The sequence below is a fragment of the Chiloscyllium punctatum genome, chromosome 24 (assembly GCF_047496795.1).
Source record: "Chiloscyllium punctatum isolate Juve2018m chromosome 24, sChiPun1.3, whole genome shotgun sequence".
Classification (NCBI taxonomy): Eukaryota; Metazoa; Chordata; class Chondrichthyes; order Orectolobiformes; family Hemiscylliidae; genus Chiloscyllium; species Chiloscyllium punctatum.
This window is the reverse complement of record NC_092762.1, coordinates 44,608,439-44,624,776: the sequence shown is the minus strand read 5'-3', so window position 1 is coordinate 44,624,776 and position 16,338 is coordinate 44,608,439. Positions and strand designations below refer to the sequence as shown.

The 16,338-nt window shown below is 40.8% G+C and overlaps 2 protein-coding genes across 5 annotated transcripts in view; one reads left to right on the top strand and one right to left on the bottom strand.

Moving 5' to 3' along the window:
* map2k2a (mitogen-activated protein kinase kinase 2a) overlaps positions 1-14,682 on the bottom strand; it is a 75,230-nt gene extending 60,548 nt beyond the window's left edge. The window contains exon 1 of the mRNA XM_072593776.1: positions 14,333-14,682. Within this exon, the coding sequence (XP_072449877.1) occupies positions 14,333-14,424 (92 nt within the window). The 5' untranslated portion in view covers positions 14,425-14,682. The remainder of the gene's footprint in view (positions 1-14,332) is intronic.
* Positions 14,683-14,924: 242 nt separating this feature from the next.
* LOC140494513 (cyclic AMP-responsive element-binding protein 3-like protein 3) overlaps positions 14,925-16,338 on the top strand; it is a 100,565-nt gene continuing 99,151 nt past the window's right edge. For 3 of the 4 annotated variants that reach the window (XM_072593773.1, XM_072593770.1, XM_072593775.1), the window contains exon 1: positions 14,926-15,391. Coding sequence is in view for 1 of the 4 variants with exons in the window: in XM_072593774.1 (XP_072449875.1) it covers positions 15,386-15,391 (6 nt within the window). In the remaining 3 variants the exon portion in view is untranslated. Of the gene's footprint in view, positions 15,392-16,338 lie in introns of all 4 variants that reach the window. The other variant, XM_072593774.1, reaches the window with a different exon arrangement.

The window sequence follows — 16,338 nt, the reverse complement described above, 5'->3', positions numbered from 1 at the left end:
CCAGTACCTCCCTCGGTCCCTACCAAATGATTCCTCGTCTTGGTGATTTTCATTAGCATCGCAATGCACCTTTCCTACTCGTCACTCTTCCATCCTCCAATAAAATGTTCCTACTCACCTTCTGTCCTCGTCACGTGTTACCTCTTTATTTTTATTGTCTCATTAAAAGACATTTTATCAACTTCCTCACTGTGCATTTGCTCTAAAATGTCCTCCAACCTAGTGTCCTTCTGCATTCATGAGTAAATCCCTTCCTCCCTTAAAATCTTTATAATTGCAGGCTGCCCATCTGTCATATTAGCTCCACATCAGTCAACCTCACCAAGTATCATCTTTCCTTCATCCCTAATGTATCTATTTTCAGTAAAATCTTTATTCTTTCCCATCCTAATCACCCCATTTTAATTCCAGATAGTCCAAGGGCAGAAAGCCTACTGTATCACACAAATGGTATAGCCATCCATCACCAGATTTGGTTAGATCATACTGGACCCTTTTGAGTCTTGAGCTGCTCTGTCAAAGATCACCCATTTCCAGTACTTTTCCTGAAACCCCTTTCCTCTTCAAAGTGAAGGCAGCTGAAGAATGTTTTAAATCAGCACTCTAATTGAGGAGAGCTGGCTTTGTTAACTTTTCGCACAATTTAGATGATTTAATAAATTATTTCCATTGGCAGAATTGGTGATTGCAGTTTTGTAACCATGGATCGGTGGAACATTGTTGGCATGCTGTCTACAGAGAATGGTCAATGGGACATGGTGCTTGATATGGCCCATCAGTCATTGGGACTTACAGCATGCTATCTTGCAACACACTGGCAATGGAACGCACATGTCACACTACTTATTTGTGTGGTAGGCTGACGGTAAATGTGGCTTGACAGAAACAAAACCACTTGTGAATTTACTGCATAGTAGTAGCATGAGACAACTGGTTTCAATTTCTGTTCACATTTTTGAGATACTTTCCCTTTCCAGGATTATCTGAGATAGACTGAGTGCTTTCATGAGTTTTTGTGATACACAGAGAGTAATCCTTTGATCATGGTACTTTATCTCACAGGATAGTTTTGATATCCCTCATCTCAGTGTCAAGCTTATGCTTGACCAGCATATTAATTATCTGCCTCAGGCAAAAGTATTTACACAAACAGCAGCAAGAAACCTACTTTCCTGATTTGTATCGCAGAGGATTAATGTTTAAGTAATGAATATTGATGATACTACAGAGAACTAGCCAAAAAGAACTATGCAAGGAGCAGAATTATCTGCAAAATGCAATTGACCAGCAATTTGTCACTTTAACCATATGCATTAAGCTTAACCATACATTTGCATTTCATTCTCCAAGCCAGTTCCCCGAAAAGAAATCATTAACAAACAGGGGTTGATTTATTTGTACAGCAATTTTTTTGAAGTCCTGATAGCGACACTCCAAGCACACCATTTTACCATGTTGCCTCTTTCACTTTATAACTGCCAAACGTTAGTTGATTTTTTGTTAAAAATCACGTATTAGTAATCTACATGATACCATATAGTATTACATTGCTGGCAGCACAAGTTGATGATTTGTGTAAAATAAAAAAAGGTGAGATTATTTACTTCAGTAAAAGGAACAGATGGGAAAAGAGTATCTTAAATCGCAAGTAATTGGAAAGTATAGATGTACAAAGGGACTTGGGTGTCCTTATCCATACATCACTAAAGGCTAACATTCAGGTGCAACAAGCTATTGCAAAGAGTAAAGGAACGTTAGTCTTTACTGCAAAAGAATTTGAGTACAGTAGTGAAGTCTTGTTTCAATTGTTGTGGAATTTGGTTGGATTACACTTTGAGTACCCCTGGGTATTTTAGGTTTCCGTAGTGGCATGGTGGCTCAGTGGTTAGCACTGCTGCCTCACAACAGGGTCCCAAGTTCGATTCCAGTCTCAGGCGACTGCGTGGAGTCTGCACATTCTCCCAGTGTCTGTGTGGGATTCCTCCCAAAGTCCAAATATGTGCAGGTTAGGTGAATTGGCCATGCTAAATTGCCCATAGTGTTAGGTGCATTAGTCAGAGGGAAATGGGTCTGGGTAGATTACTCTTCAGAGGGTCAATGTGGACTTGTTTGGGCCAAAGGGCCTGTTTCCACACTGTAGAGACTCTAATCTCAATAAAAAGGTATAATTGCCATAGAGGGAGGAACAAAAGTTCACCAGACTGGTTCCTGGGATGTTAGGATGGTCCCATAAAGACGCAGGGCAAACTTGGCCCTTTTCTCTGGAGTTGAAAGAATGAGAGGTGATTTCATTGAAACTTACAAAATACTTAAGGGATAGATGCAGAAAAGAGGTTGCCTCGATTGAGTAGTCTAGAATCAGTGGGCTCAATTTAAAAACAAGGGGAACGTCATTTACATGCAAGAGAAGGAGAATTTTTATTCCATTGTCAATTGATGGGAAATACCATCTGGCTCACTACTGTCTTTGAGAGAAGGAAACTGCCATCCTTACCTGGTCTAGCCTACATGTGACTTCAGACCCACAGCAGCCAGGGGTAGGGGCAGCATGGCTGCTCAATAGTTAGCACTGCTGCCTCACTGCACCAAAAGGTTAGATTCCAGCTTCGGGCTTCTGCCTGTGTGGAGTTTGCACATTCTCCCCTTGTCTGCGTGAGTTTCCTCCCTCAGTCCAAACATGTGCCAGTTAGGTGAATTGGCCATGCTAAATTGCCCACAAGTATTCGGGAATGTATACGTTAGGTGCATTAGTCAGGGTAGTTGGGGAATGGGTCAGGATGGGATACTCTTCAAAGGGTCAGGTGAGGACTTGTTGGGCCAAATGGCCTAATTTCACACTGTAGGGATTCTATGATTCATTGTGCATGTTGGCACAAATGACCTAGGTAGAAATAGGGATTAGTCCCTGCAGAGTGATCATAGAGAGCTAGGAAAAAAGTTTAAAGAAAGGACCTCGTTGGTGATAATCTCTGGATTACTTCCAGTGTCTCGTGTTAGTGAGGGTAAGAACAGGAGGATATGGCAGATGAATGTGTAGCGAAAGAATTGATGTAGGGGGCAGGGATTTAGATTTTTAGATCATTGGGATGGGTTCTGTGGCAGAGGTGACCTGCTCAAGAAGGACGGGTTTCACCTGAACTGAAGGGGGTCCTATACCTTGGCAGGTTTGCTAGCACTGCAAGGCAGGATTTAAACTAGGTTGGTGGGGGCGGGGGATAGTCAACAGCAGGGAGGTAAGTGAGAGGCTAGAAGGAGATGCAGTAATCAGAAATAGTAAAGTGAGGAGCAAGGTCAGACTGGAACACAACAGGGAGCAAGGAATACCTGTTGGACTTAATTGCATTTATTTCAATGCAAGAGGCGGACATGTAAGGGCAATGAACTCAGGGTGTGGATAGGTACACGGGACTGAGATATTATAGCCATGACAGAAATATGGCAGCTTAATATGCCAGGGTACAGGCTTTAGGCAGGACAGAGGTGGTGGAATCCAGAGAGGTGGAGATGCATTTTTGATTAAGAGAAGTATCGCAGTAGTAGTCCCACAGAGAATAGGGCCCCTCCAGGACCAAAGTGGACAGGTTTGTGTAGAACCTCAGAAGATGAGTGAGGTTCTCAATGAATATTTCTCCTGTGTTTACCATGGAGAAAGACATGAAGACTAGGGAAATTGGGGAATTTAGTGATGATATCCTGGGGACAGCCCATGTCACAGCAGAGGTGGCATTGGATGTATTAGAATGTATGAAGCTGGATAAATCTTCTGGTCCTGACCAGATATATCCAATAACTAAAGGATCATCCAGTGAGGCTTTGTGGGTGGAGCGAAGAAACAAGGAGGGGATGGTGACATTTTTGGGGTTGTGCTATAAGTCCACAGGATTTAGAGGAACAAATATGCAGGGAGTCTGGGGAGACTTGCACGAGCAATAGAGTTGTCACAGTTGGGGATTTTAATTTTCTTAAAATGACTGGGACTAACATAGTATTGAGGGCTTAGATGGGTTGGAATTTGTTAAGTGCGTTCAGGAAGGTTTCCTCAAGCAGCATTTAAAGGGTCCTACTTGGTAAACAGGGCAGTGAGGGAGACTTTTGGAAGACTGGCCTTCATCAGTCAGGACACTGAGTATAAATGTTGGGAAGTTATGTTGCAGTTGTACAGGACGTTAGTGAGGCCGCACTTGGGAGTATTGTGTTCAGTTTTGGTCACCTTGCTATAAGAAGGACGCTATTAAACTGGAAAGAGTACAGAAGAAATTTACAAGAATGTTACCTGGACTCAACGATCTGAATTATAGGGAGAGGTTGGACAAGCTAGGACTCTTTTCTTTACAGCATATGAGACTGAGGGGGGATCTTACAGAAGGGTATAAGATCATTAGGGGCATGGATAGGGTGAATGCACTCAGTGTTTTTCCCAGGGCTGGAAAATCGAGAACTGTAGAGGGCATCAGTTTAAGGTTAGAGGGGAAAGAATAAAAGGGACCCTGAGGGGCAACATTTTTACACAGAGGGTGGTACAAATATGGAATGAGCTGCCAGTGGAAGTGGTTGAGGTGGACACATTAACAACATTTAAAAGGCATTTGGACAAACACATGGATAGGGCCAAGTGCAGGGAAGTGGGTTTAGTGTTGATAAACATTTTGGTCAACATGGACAAGTTTGGGCCAAAGAGGCTGTCTCTGTGCTGTACGACTTTGTGACTCTCATGTGGTTGACTCTGAATGCCCTCTAGGATGGGTAATAAACACTGGCCTTGCCAGGGCTGCCCTCATACCATGGATGAATTAAAAAAAAAGGAACTCAGAAGGTGGTGGACCTTTGAATTCTTCACCACAGAGAACAGCAGAAGCTGTCTGAGTATGTTTTAAGGTACAGATTGATTAAAACTGGTCAACAGGGTTATGAGGATTAAGTGGATAAAAAGACATTGATCTGGTCAATCAGCTTTGTTCAAATTGAATGACAGAGCAGGCTCAACAGACTGAATGGCTGGCTCCTGGGTGCGCCTATACAGATTAGATACGATGGTATCCATACAGTCAATGTAAAATTTCAGCTATTCAGCAACTGTTCATTGACCACAGGATCCCTGATTGGAATTTATGATCGCTTATTCTAAAAAGTAAAAAAGAATGAGCCCACAGTTACAGTCCAACAAAGTTTGAGAAAAGAAGAAAAGAGTTGAGAGAATCTATTTTCAATACTTAAAAAAACCTGTCGAATGTAGAAGAGAGAGGAATGTTCAATGGGAAGGTGATAGGCCTTGACTGCAACGTAATGTGAATGGTTCCAAACGACCATGGTATGCAGAAAACATACAAAACTTGATGAAGTACAAACAGCTCAGGATAGTTGCACAGGGAAACTAGTGGCTAAAAGAGAGAAGACTAATGTGAATTTCAACAAGTTTTCTTTCCCCTTTTCACTGGTGTTCAGGGAGCTAGTTGATCACTCTCTCTGTAAGGGAGTTTTCTTTAAATCCTGGATGTAATCTAATATTATTGAGCATTAACAGCTGTTGAATGAAAAGTTCAGGGATTCTAACTTGCAGAACAGCATTCCCCGCATGGTCAAATATATTGTATTGCTATGTCTTTTGGTATTGCGGAATTATTCAGTACTTCTGAAAAAACACATTTTGTTGAAGTTTTTCATTTTGCACCCATCATGACAATAAAAACACAAAATTGAGGGGAAAACCAACATTTTTGTTGCATGACAAGAAAGTACTGATTGGTTGGCAAGTGGACACTGACTCTACATTTGCTGAATAATCCTGAACGTGCAAAGAATTGCACTGACAACAAATTTAGGGCTGTCAGTTGGACTCGCTGTGAGGAGCACTTGTAGCTTCCAGTACACACACTTATTAATATACAGGGTCCGAACATTGCAGACACAACGAACAGATACACGCATTATGCCTGCTTCTACTTCTGTAATCCAACATACCGCCGGAACATGGCGACATTATCCACTTTTCTCTATACCTTGGTACAAGTGACAAGATTAAATAAATCTAGCTCGAGAGAAAGGTGACAGCCATTCACTGGTTCATTGCTCAGGGTGACGTTTCTACCAATCAATCAGAGCCCACTTGCCAATCACAAGACCAGAAGAAATAGGAACAGGAGTAGGACATTCTGCCTTTCAGGGATTGCCTGCCATTTAATAGGATTACAGCTGATCCCACAATGCTCACATTCACTTTCCTGCCTTTTACCCCATAACCTTTGACTCCCCTACCAATTAAAAATCTGCCTTAGCCTTAAATATGCAAGGACTCTGCCCCCACAGTTCTGTGCAGTAAAAAGTTCCAAAGACTCTCAACCCTTTGAGAGAAGTCATCCACAACTCAGTCTTAAATTGGCACCCAGACTACACCCTAAACTCTCCAGTGATGTGAAACATCCTCTCAGTATTTACCTTATCAAGCCCCTTACAAATTCTATATGCCTCAATGAGATCACCTCTTATTCTTCTAAATTCCAACTAGTAGAGTCCCAACCTGTTTAACTTTTGCTGATAAGACACTCCCTCCAAGGGACTCTTGTGGCAGTATTGCCACAAGACAGGGAGGTTTGGGTTCAGGTCCCATCTGCTCCAGAAGTGCATAACAAAATCTCTGAACAGACTGATTAGAAAAACAGGTGAAAGTAAAATGTTTTAAAAAGACATTCCCTTCCAAATTAGGGATCATCCTAGCCAACCTTCTCTCCATTTAAATAATATATTTTTATTAATAAAGGGGACCAAACTGCTCACAGCACTCTAGAAATGGCCACACCAACAACTTGCACAGTAGCAGTAAGGCTTCCCTACTTTCATATTGCAATCTGCTTGATATAAAGGCGAATATTCTATGGAACCTTTCGGATTGCCTGCTACACCCGTGTACCAGCTTTCTGTATTTTGAGCACAATCAGCAGACTCCGCTCATTTTTCACCCCCGTTGTTATGAAGTTGAAAGTGTGTACTTTTGAGAGTGAATGCTATTTTGCACTGAGAGCATACAAGCACCTGTCATATGACTAGCTGACAGTCTCAGAGTGTACTGGACAATTGAAAATATGTAACATTTGGCTGTGAAACAGAGACCTTGAGTTTTGGTTGCTATTTTGACAACAATTCGAATTTAACCAGTTTAAATTATTCTCCAGGATACTAAAACCCAACAGATTTTGAATTTATTGATTTTGCAAACCTTGAACCAGTGAGACAATCCAATGTTAGGTGTATAAAGAAGTAGGCATTTTGAAAGTTAGACAGAGTAAACTGCCATCAAGAGAGATTGCCATTCAAAACACTATCAAAAAGTACCTTTTCCATATGAAACACCTTTGCAGCAAAAGACCAAAGATGATCCAGGGAAATCGATAGCCAGAGGAAGACAGACTCTTGACAACAACAGCCGCTGTGTGATCTTGAACTTAAGTTGATGTAACTTGGTTAATGGTCACTTTTAAAGTTAAAGAGTAAATTGCTTTTTTTGCTTTAAATAGTGGAATATGGGAGATCCCTGTCCCTCATAGATTAAGAGATTACAAAGCAAGGTGAGGTTTTCTGGGCGTTTTAATTAACAAAAAGGGTTCACCGCCGTGTCGTAAAACCAAACATTGTCGCAAATTGAGTGCAACATCAAAAATTTCAACCAAATGCTCCTTAGTCAGCAATATCATACGTGTTAAAACTCCTTCCAACAGAAGTACAGAAACAGATGTATTAAATTATGGGGTTCAGGAAGCATCAGTAATTGATTGCATAAGAAATATATTATTAGACAGTAGGTCAGGGTAGGACGCTCGTTGTTTCCCCTCAGTAAACAGGTCCCATTTTGATACCTTCTTTATGATGGCATTGTTTACTGAAATAGGGACAACTCTGGTTCTACTTTCTGTTTCGGCAAAAGGATGCTGCTGAAACTTAGGCCAGTTATTTGACCTGCCAACAGTGTGGGGTGACAACTTTGTAGCCTAGGAAAAAGAATATTGTTTGTGGGCAAGTGTCAAATGCATTGATACATTTTAGTTGCCAATCTGAAAAATGCGATATGGCCACTGGAACAAGACAAGGTAGCATCAGAACCTTAAACACATCAACCTCTATTCACACAAGCATAGTTTACAACCACTCAACTGTTCAAACCACAAGCTCAGAAAAGCATTAAAATCTGCCAATCAAAATCTCCTCCTTACATATGTCATCAAACAAGTTGGTAAATACCACATTGAACCAGCTCAGACTATGTTTGTCAGTCAACATATTTGTCATTGGTCATGCAAACAAGTCAAATGCTATTTTATGTCTTTCCTCCTTGGTTTTGTATTTGTACATTCTCTGCATTCTTCTGATTTTTTACTACCTCTAACTTCCTTCAGCTCTACAGCTTCAGATTTCCATTCTCTCCCTATTCTAACCTCTTGGACATGCACAATTGCATTCACTCCAGTATTCTCTGTCATGGCTTCAGTTATTTCAGTCTCAAACTCTCGAACATTTCAGAAACTGCTCTGCTTCCCCATGTTTACTTTTTATTGATCTTGTGGTTTGATGACAGCTGTTGTCTAATAACAGAGCTGATCCTTTCGACATTTCATAAACATTAAAAGGCACTCTATAAACGCAAGGTTTTTCTTGTGTAATAGGAGGTCAGTATACAGTAATAAATGTATGACATCCACGTGGGAAAGCCTAAGAGTAAGCTATGATGCAAGAGTGAACTTCAACAAAAAGCTTAACAAATCTGACCTCAGCGAAAAATAATACAGCTATTATGGGAGATCAATGCGAAAAATTATAGTGAACTTCACATTTAAATTGTGTTAAACAATGACCATTTTTTGGTAACATTTTGTGCCAGCTCCAGTGATTTGATCAAATAGTCTAAGCAGCAGCCAGGCATAAATTCTGGATGTTCGCAGATAGAGGCTGTTAGGAACTGGCAGCAGAGTTGCACACATATCTCAGTATGTTTGGTGCCTGGTTGGACAAATATAACCCTTCAAAAGAAGAATTTAGAAGAAGCACCGATTTAAAACTGAGGGCAGCTGCCAAACCCGATCTCAATTTACTACTGAGGTTTTGGCAATTTTTGAATGATATGTTATGCACATAAAAAACACTTAGCCTGGGTTAAAGTTTTTAAATAACTCTCTTGTATCTACAATAAATTGCAATTCCCCAATGGCTCCTTAAGTAAATGCAACGCTCGGGAAGCGGTGGTCTGGGCTAACTCAGCTGATCAACCTTGGCAACTGTAGAATCATCAGCTGAATTCATGATCTTGTAGGCTATAAAGGCAAAGGAATAAAATAAATCAACTTGAGCCATCATTGAGAATTCCATTTTGCAATGCCATTACAAAGTTTATGTGAGATGTTCGGTGATCACACTAGGCACAGGTGCGATGTCTCCTTTGCATTCAAATGTTAGCCAAGAGACCCCTTGTCATCATGGTAACCCACAAACCTACACCAAGACCTATAAATGAGAGAGGTGGGACATACCACCAGTGCTTCACCACAGACTGTCACTGATGATGTTACCTAGTATAGTGACTAAATGTCTGAAAACAAACCTTCAAGCTCAGCGAGCTGACTAACTTACATACTTATCATCAACCTGAGCTACAAATCTTCTCAAAAATTATTCACCAACATTGAACAGCAGAAATCTCCGAGATACTGTCGGGCAGTTGATCGTCAAAGAACTGTAGACCAGGACAAAAGTGAAAGAAACAAGTTTCAATGTGAAGGTTTTTATATTCTTAGATTTTTGTCATTGCTCTGAAGTATCTTTGGCACACAAGGAGATTCACTACAAACAGTTTATGGTTTAATGAGAACCTGTTGTAGCTTACCACCAATTTAAATTAAATACAATAATCACAAATTCTGTTTAGTTATGACTATGTGTAAAAGTTCTGGGTTTTCCAATCAAGCCCAATTTTTCAACTATTTTCTCTTGCTCTTAAGAATCAAAGCAATGAATAAATTAAGACACGTAATAGTCATTTTCTTGTAACAGTGGGTTCATGATCATACTTTGTTTAGCCTTACGTAGAAAACCTTTCAATTGACCTGGAGAAGGCACAGACCAGACAGCATAAGTCAGAAATCTCACAGATTGCTGAAAGACTACACTGTGGAATTAAAACATGTATGCACTGTCCAACTAGCTCCAGTAAGTGAAATCTGGCCAACAAAGAAAGACTTCAAGTCGTGCCTTTATTCACCAGTCAAGCCTTCTGCATTGTGATCCATTTAACACCAGTCTGTTGCATTGTGAAAACAGCAGCATTTTTTTCCTTTGGGGATTTAAAAGGATCAAAATGAACTTTGTGCTGCTGCTAACTATTAAGACTAGAAAGTGTGATGGTTTGCTGGTAACTTCAACATTTTGAAATTTTATGCACTGAAAAAGTAGCTAAGATGTTACTTTTACCTCAGTTTCAGCAGTCACACATCAGAATCAGAAGGTGTTCAAGTTTAAAAATCCACTCCAGATAGTGCAGCACAACAGGTTGACAGGACTGAGAGAATGCTGCATTGTCAGAGATGCTGACTTTCAGATATGTAAAAGATCACTCGAAATAAAAGGGCGTTCTCTCCACATTCTGCCACAGCCAGTATCACTAACACAGAATACCTGGTCTGTATCACATGGCTGTTTGCGCAGTACAATATATCTTCAACGTGACAAAAGTGAATACACTTCAGATTTTAATTATGCTACACAACACCCTGGGATGCCCTGAAAGGCACTATCTAAATGCAAGTCAGTCTTCTAGATTACCTCCTGAATTGAGGTTCAATATTTTGCATAGGGTGCAATGTAGAAGTCAAGGCACAGTTTTAAAATTTGCAGACAACACCAGGTAGGATGGAAAATATGTTGTGAAGATGATTTAAACAGTTTGCAGAAGGATGCAGTTAGGCTAAATGAGGGACAAAAATCTGGTAGTTGGAATATACATCAGAAAATGTGAAGTTGTTCACTTTGGCAGGACGAATGAAAAAGCAGAGTGTCACTAAAATAATGAACTGCAGAATTCAAAGTTGTGGGATTGGGTGAGGGGGGTAGATGTGTTGGTGGCATGAGTAACAAAAAGTCAGAATGCAAATTCAGTGCAGAGTCAAGACAGCTAGTGGAATGCCATTCTTTACAACAAGATGACTTGAACATAAAAGAAAGGATGTTATGTTACAGTTATACAGGACAATGGTGAGAAGTCTCAAATACAGTATATAGCTTTGGTCTCCCTAATTGGAAGAAGAAAGTTAAGTGTTGGAGGCAGTTACTAGAGGAGATTACTAGACCGACACCTTAAACAAATTGCATTGTCTATGAGGATATGTTGGACAGGCTGGGTTTAGTTCCATTGAAGTACAGAAGAGTGAGGGGGAATTGGTTGAAATGTGTAAGATTGTGAAATTACTAAGATTCCCGAGAAGGTGAGTGTGTAAATTACGTTTTGTCTAGGGAGTCCAGGATTAGGGGCCAGTGTTCTAAAATTAGGATCACACTTTTTTTTTTAAATTCAAAGGAATGTGGACTATACTGGCTGGACTATATAGCAAAGGAATGTGGACTATACAGCATTTACAGTCTGTCACTAATCTCCAGGAGAAAGTGACAGTGTGCTCTCTTCTTGAAACACTGCAGTCCTTGGGGTGTGGGAAAATGAGTGCTGTTGCAGACTGAGTTCTAGGATTTTGACTCAATATTGGTCAGGCAGAATTGAGAGAACAACCATGTTTTTTTCTTGACTCATCAGAACAGAGATTAAGGAAAGTTATCTTCTCTCAGAGTTGTACAACTTTGAACTCTGCTTCAAAAGGCACTGGAGTCATTGATTATTTTCAAAGCAAAGGAAGATTGATTAGGCAAGGGAGTTTAAGTTTACTAAGAATGTGAAATTTGAAACACAAACAGTTTAGCTGTGATCTTATTGAATAGTGGAAGAGGCTCGAGGTGCCGAATGGCCAACCCTGTCCTAATTCACATGGAAAATTGGGGCAGCAGTAGACCATGAGACACTTTGAGTCTCCTCTGCCATTCACTATGATCGGCGCTGATCATTCAACTCAATTTCTGTTCCTGCTTTTTCCTCATATCTTTTGATCGCTTTTGCCCCAAGTGCTATATTCAATTCCTTCTTGAAATCAAAACATGTCTTGGCCTTTAATGCCTACGTTGGTAGCAAATTCCACAGGCACATCACTAAGTGAAGAAAGGATGGATTATTACTCCCAAAATTGCTCTACAGTTCAACTTCATCCAAGATCTGAAGTAAAATTACAAGTTAGAGACTGTATTTCAAAAATGACTGAAAATGTTGAGAATCAGACCACCAGTAAGAAAACTTGATGGCAGGATGCATCACTGCCAGCTCAGGTTATCAGTGTAATAAAATGTGAGAAAACTCTAAGATTAACACCTAAAATGAACAGATTACTGTTAGGAACTATATGCAAGTTACTCTGGAAGAGATTCTGGGGTCAAACAGAGTTAAAAAGTCACTGAAATGGACTCAAAGGGTTTAATATGCTTTTGGATGAAACTGATACAACATTGTTCCAATCTTGTGCCTTAGTTGAGAAGTTAAAGTATATGTAGAATTCAAACAAATCTTATTCCTTAAATTGCGTATGCAATTAACAGTCACCAACTAAGCAAAAAAGCAGCAAAGGACGCACCATAATTAGAACATTGATGGACAATAATTTTGCTATTGCAGTTTGCCAATTTTAAAGTTTGATTATTTGATCACAAAGTGACTGCAAGTGAAGAGATACAATGAGAAGCAAGCAAACTGGAGAAGTGTGAATGTTGCAATAAATATTTCTTCAAAGTTTTGAAATTTTGATAAACACACTTGGGAAACATCTGAAAGAGGATGACGAGAATTAGCAAAAAAAACAGCAATTGCATCATCTACATATGTACCAATTATCTTGACAAGCATAAACAAAAATTCCTTTGCAGTATAAAATCTCCAAAAAGTAATCAAGATCAATTCAATTATTTTCTAAAAAAAATGATTTTAATCCATCTATGCAAATATGTTACCACAAACCACCAGCGTAGGTAGGGCTTGATCCCAAACTTCTCGCCCAGAGTCATAGACATTACCAGCGTTTCACAAGATCACAGCTTCCCAGAGGATTTCTATGCACAGACATCTCAGGTGGCCAATTCAAAAATCAAACAATAACCAGTGGAAGTGACTGCTCACTTGGATAGAAAAAAAAAAGAGACAAAACACATTGCACTGAAATATCAACCTGTGATCAGCTGAAGTAGGATTCAAACCCTGAGTCATCAATTTACACGTAAATTTGCTACTGTCACCGTGCCAAACCAAAGTATAACTTGATGCTAGAAATATTCTGCTTTCCTTCTGAATGAATTAAATGATCAGCTGTCCTCCAAGTCCTCAAAGCTACATTTTTTAATGTCAGATTGCATACGACCGTCAATAGGCTGTTCAATCACTGGAGGGTCACATCTCACTCAGCCTTTGCACACCTAAACTGGAATTAATGCAAAGAATTGACAAGCAGCAACTTAGTTCTTTTTGTATTCTTCACGTAGAGTCATGAAAGATAACAGCAGGACCTTTTAGGCATCTTTTCAGATGAGCTTAATAAACACAGATCAAGCCTCAAATGTAGGTTTTTCCAGGCCGTGACAGCTCAATGCATTGACACAAAGAGCAAATGACGAGCTGGCTCATTAAGCCCACAGAATTATATTTACAGATCTATTTATCAATATTTTAACATAGCATTTTTCAGGGAAATATACAATTTCCATTTAATTACCTTGCATTCAATGCTACTATAGTGTTTAGAGCAGAATACGTATTCCATATTTTGAGTTTATCCCCCTATTATTATATCCTTATTATTCTGAAAATCCCGATAAACAACTTCAGGCACATCACTGAGTGAAGAAAGGATGGATCATTACTCCTAAAATTGCTCTACAGTTCAACTTCATCCAAGATCTGAAGTAAAATTACAAGTTAGAGACTGTATTTCAAAAATGACTGAAAATGTTGAGAATCAGACCACCAGTAAGAAAACTTGATGGCAGGATGCATCCCTCGGAGTGGGGTAAATGTCCAATCTCGCGCCATACAATATTAAACTAGGTTAATTTGAGATTCCCCGAGACAGATTGGAGAATTGGAAGAAGACTGGACAAACCAAGAATTACTTAGAAGCAAAATTTTAATTGGAGGCAAGGCATTGGGAAATCCCTAAAAGAGGATGCAAGAAGCAGCTTGACATTGCCAGGCCCAAGCCGGGCCGTTACTCACTCGGCGTTGTCCTCCCTGGTTGGAGACGCTCCTTCGCCGACGGTGGTTGTGATGGTGAGAGCGGGCAGCACCGCTTTCCGTTTAGCGAACATCTTCAATCCGCCCCCACCCTCTCCGCCACCAACACGGCGGCCGAGCGGCTCCTAGCCTGGCTGAATCGCTGTCCTGTCTTAACAGCCCCTTCCTTTGCCTTCTCGTCAAGGCTTTCCCCTTTTCCACATTTGAATTTGACTGGCGGCGGCGACCCTTCCGAGAGTCCAAGGGAAGGTCACAAACGGCCTCAACTGCTTCCGGGTGGAGAGGAAAACGGGGAGACCGCGAGTTCCTCGGGGAGGTCAGGGGGCGGGGCCGGGTTACAATGGGCGGTTGGGGCGGGGTTTGGTTGATGAGGGAGTTCGGTGCGTGAGCTCGGGTTGCGGAGGGAGATTAGAGGCGGGGCCTAATTACGATGGGCAGTCGGGCGCCCCGGATGTTGAGTGTGGTCAGGGCGGGTTGTCAGGGGCGGGACCTGGTTGCTAAGGGGGATCAAGGTCTGGTGACCGTGGTAGATCAGGAGGCGTGGTTTGGTTGCTCAGGGAGATCGGGGTCAGGGCCTGGTTACTAAGGGAGATAAAGCTTGATTGCCAAAGCACGGAATTGTTGCTGCACAGAATGAGGCTATTCGACCCATGTTCTTGCATTGGCTCATTATATGAATGCCATTATCTAGTGCCAAACTCCTGCTTTTCCTCCATCCATGCACATTATTTCTATCCAACCAAGAATCCAATTGCTTCTTGAATGCCCATATTGAACCTGTGCTCGCCACATTTCCAGACAGTGCATTCCACATGCTAACTATTTACTGAATGAAAAAGTTTTATTTCTTTACAAGTGGGAACAGCTTCTCTCTATCTACTCTGTCCAGCCTGCTCTTGAGTTTGAAAATACCTACCAGTTCTCTTTGGTGGAAACAACCATAAGGCAGATGTTTTCATCTCCAACTCGGGCTTTCTTAAAAAGTCAATACGCTTGTGAATTCTTCTTTTGGGAAGTTATCTGACTGGAGTCAACATGACAGTAAGTGACAATCTTATACAAAATTGATTTAAATTCTTCAATGAAATAAAGGTATGGAGTATTATGCACATCTCTGTCAGTTTCCTTGGAGGCCCATTGAATAATACAAGAGGAATGAGTCTGGTAAATGCAAGTGCAAGCATAGCTTATCTTCTGCCTAGATTTCATTTTGTAACCACCCTCCCATTATTCCTTGAGCTCCTGAGGGATCAGCAATACATGACAGCCTTGAATATACCCTAAATGATGGCGTATTAAGAAAGCAAAATCTGCAGCATAGATAGTCAAGGTCTTTTCTCCAAGGTAATGGAGTCCAAAACTAGGGGGGCATAAATTTAAGGTGAGAGGAGAAAGATATAAAAGAGACTTGAGGGACAACATTTTCATACAGAGGATAGTGAATGTATGGCATGAGCTGCCGGAGGAGTTGGTGAAAGCTGGTACAATTACAACATTTAAAAAGCACTTGGATGGATATGTAAAAAGGAAGAGCTTATAGGGATATGGGTTGAATGCTGGCAAATTGAACTAGATCTGTTTAGATATCTGGTCAGCGCTGGACTGAAGGGTCTGTTTCCATGCTGTATAAGTCTGACTCTGACTGTAGCTATGACCTCTCTCCAAAGAGAACAGTGCCACCTTCTTCAATCTATCCTCATAACTCATGTTCTTCAAACCTGGAACCATTCTTGTAACCTGCTTCCATACTGTCTCCAATCACATCTTCCTTATGTGGCACCCAGATTGATACAAGTCCAACAACTGTCTTATACAAGTTCAGCATCACCTCCTTGCTCTTATATTCTGTGACCCTATTTATAAAGCCGAAGATACAATATGCTTGACTTACTGCTCTCTCTCTACCTGCCCTGCCATCTTCAATGTTCTGTGCAGTTCTGTGCATGTATACACATAGGTTGCTCTACTCCTTCACCCCCATTAGAATG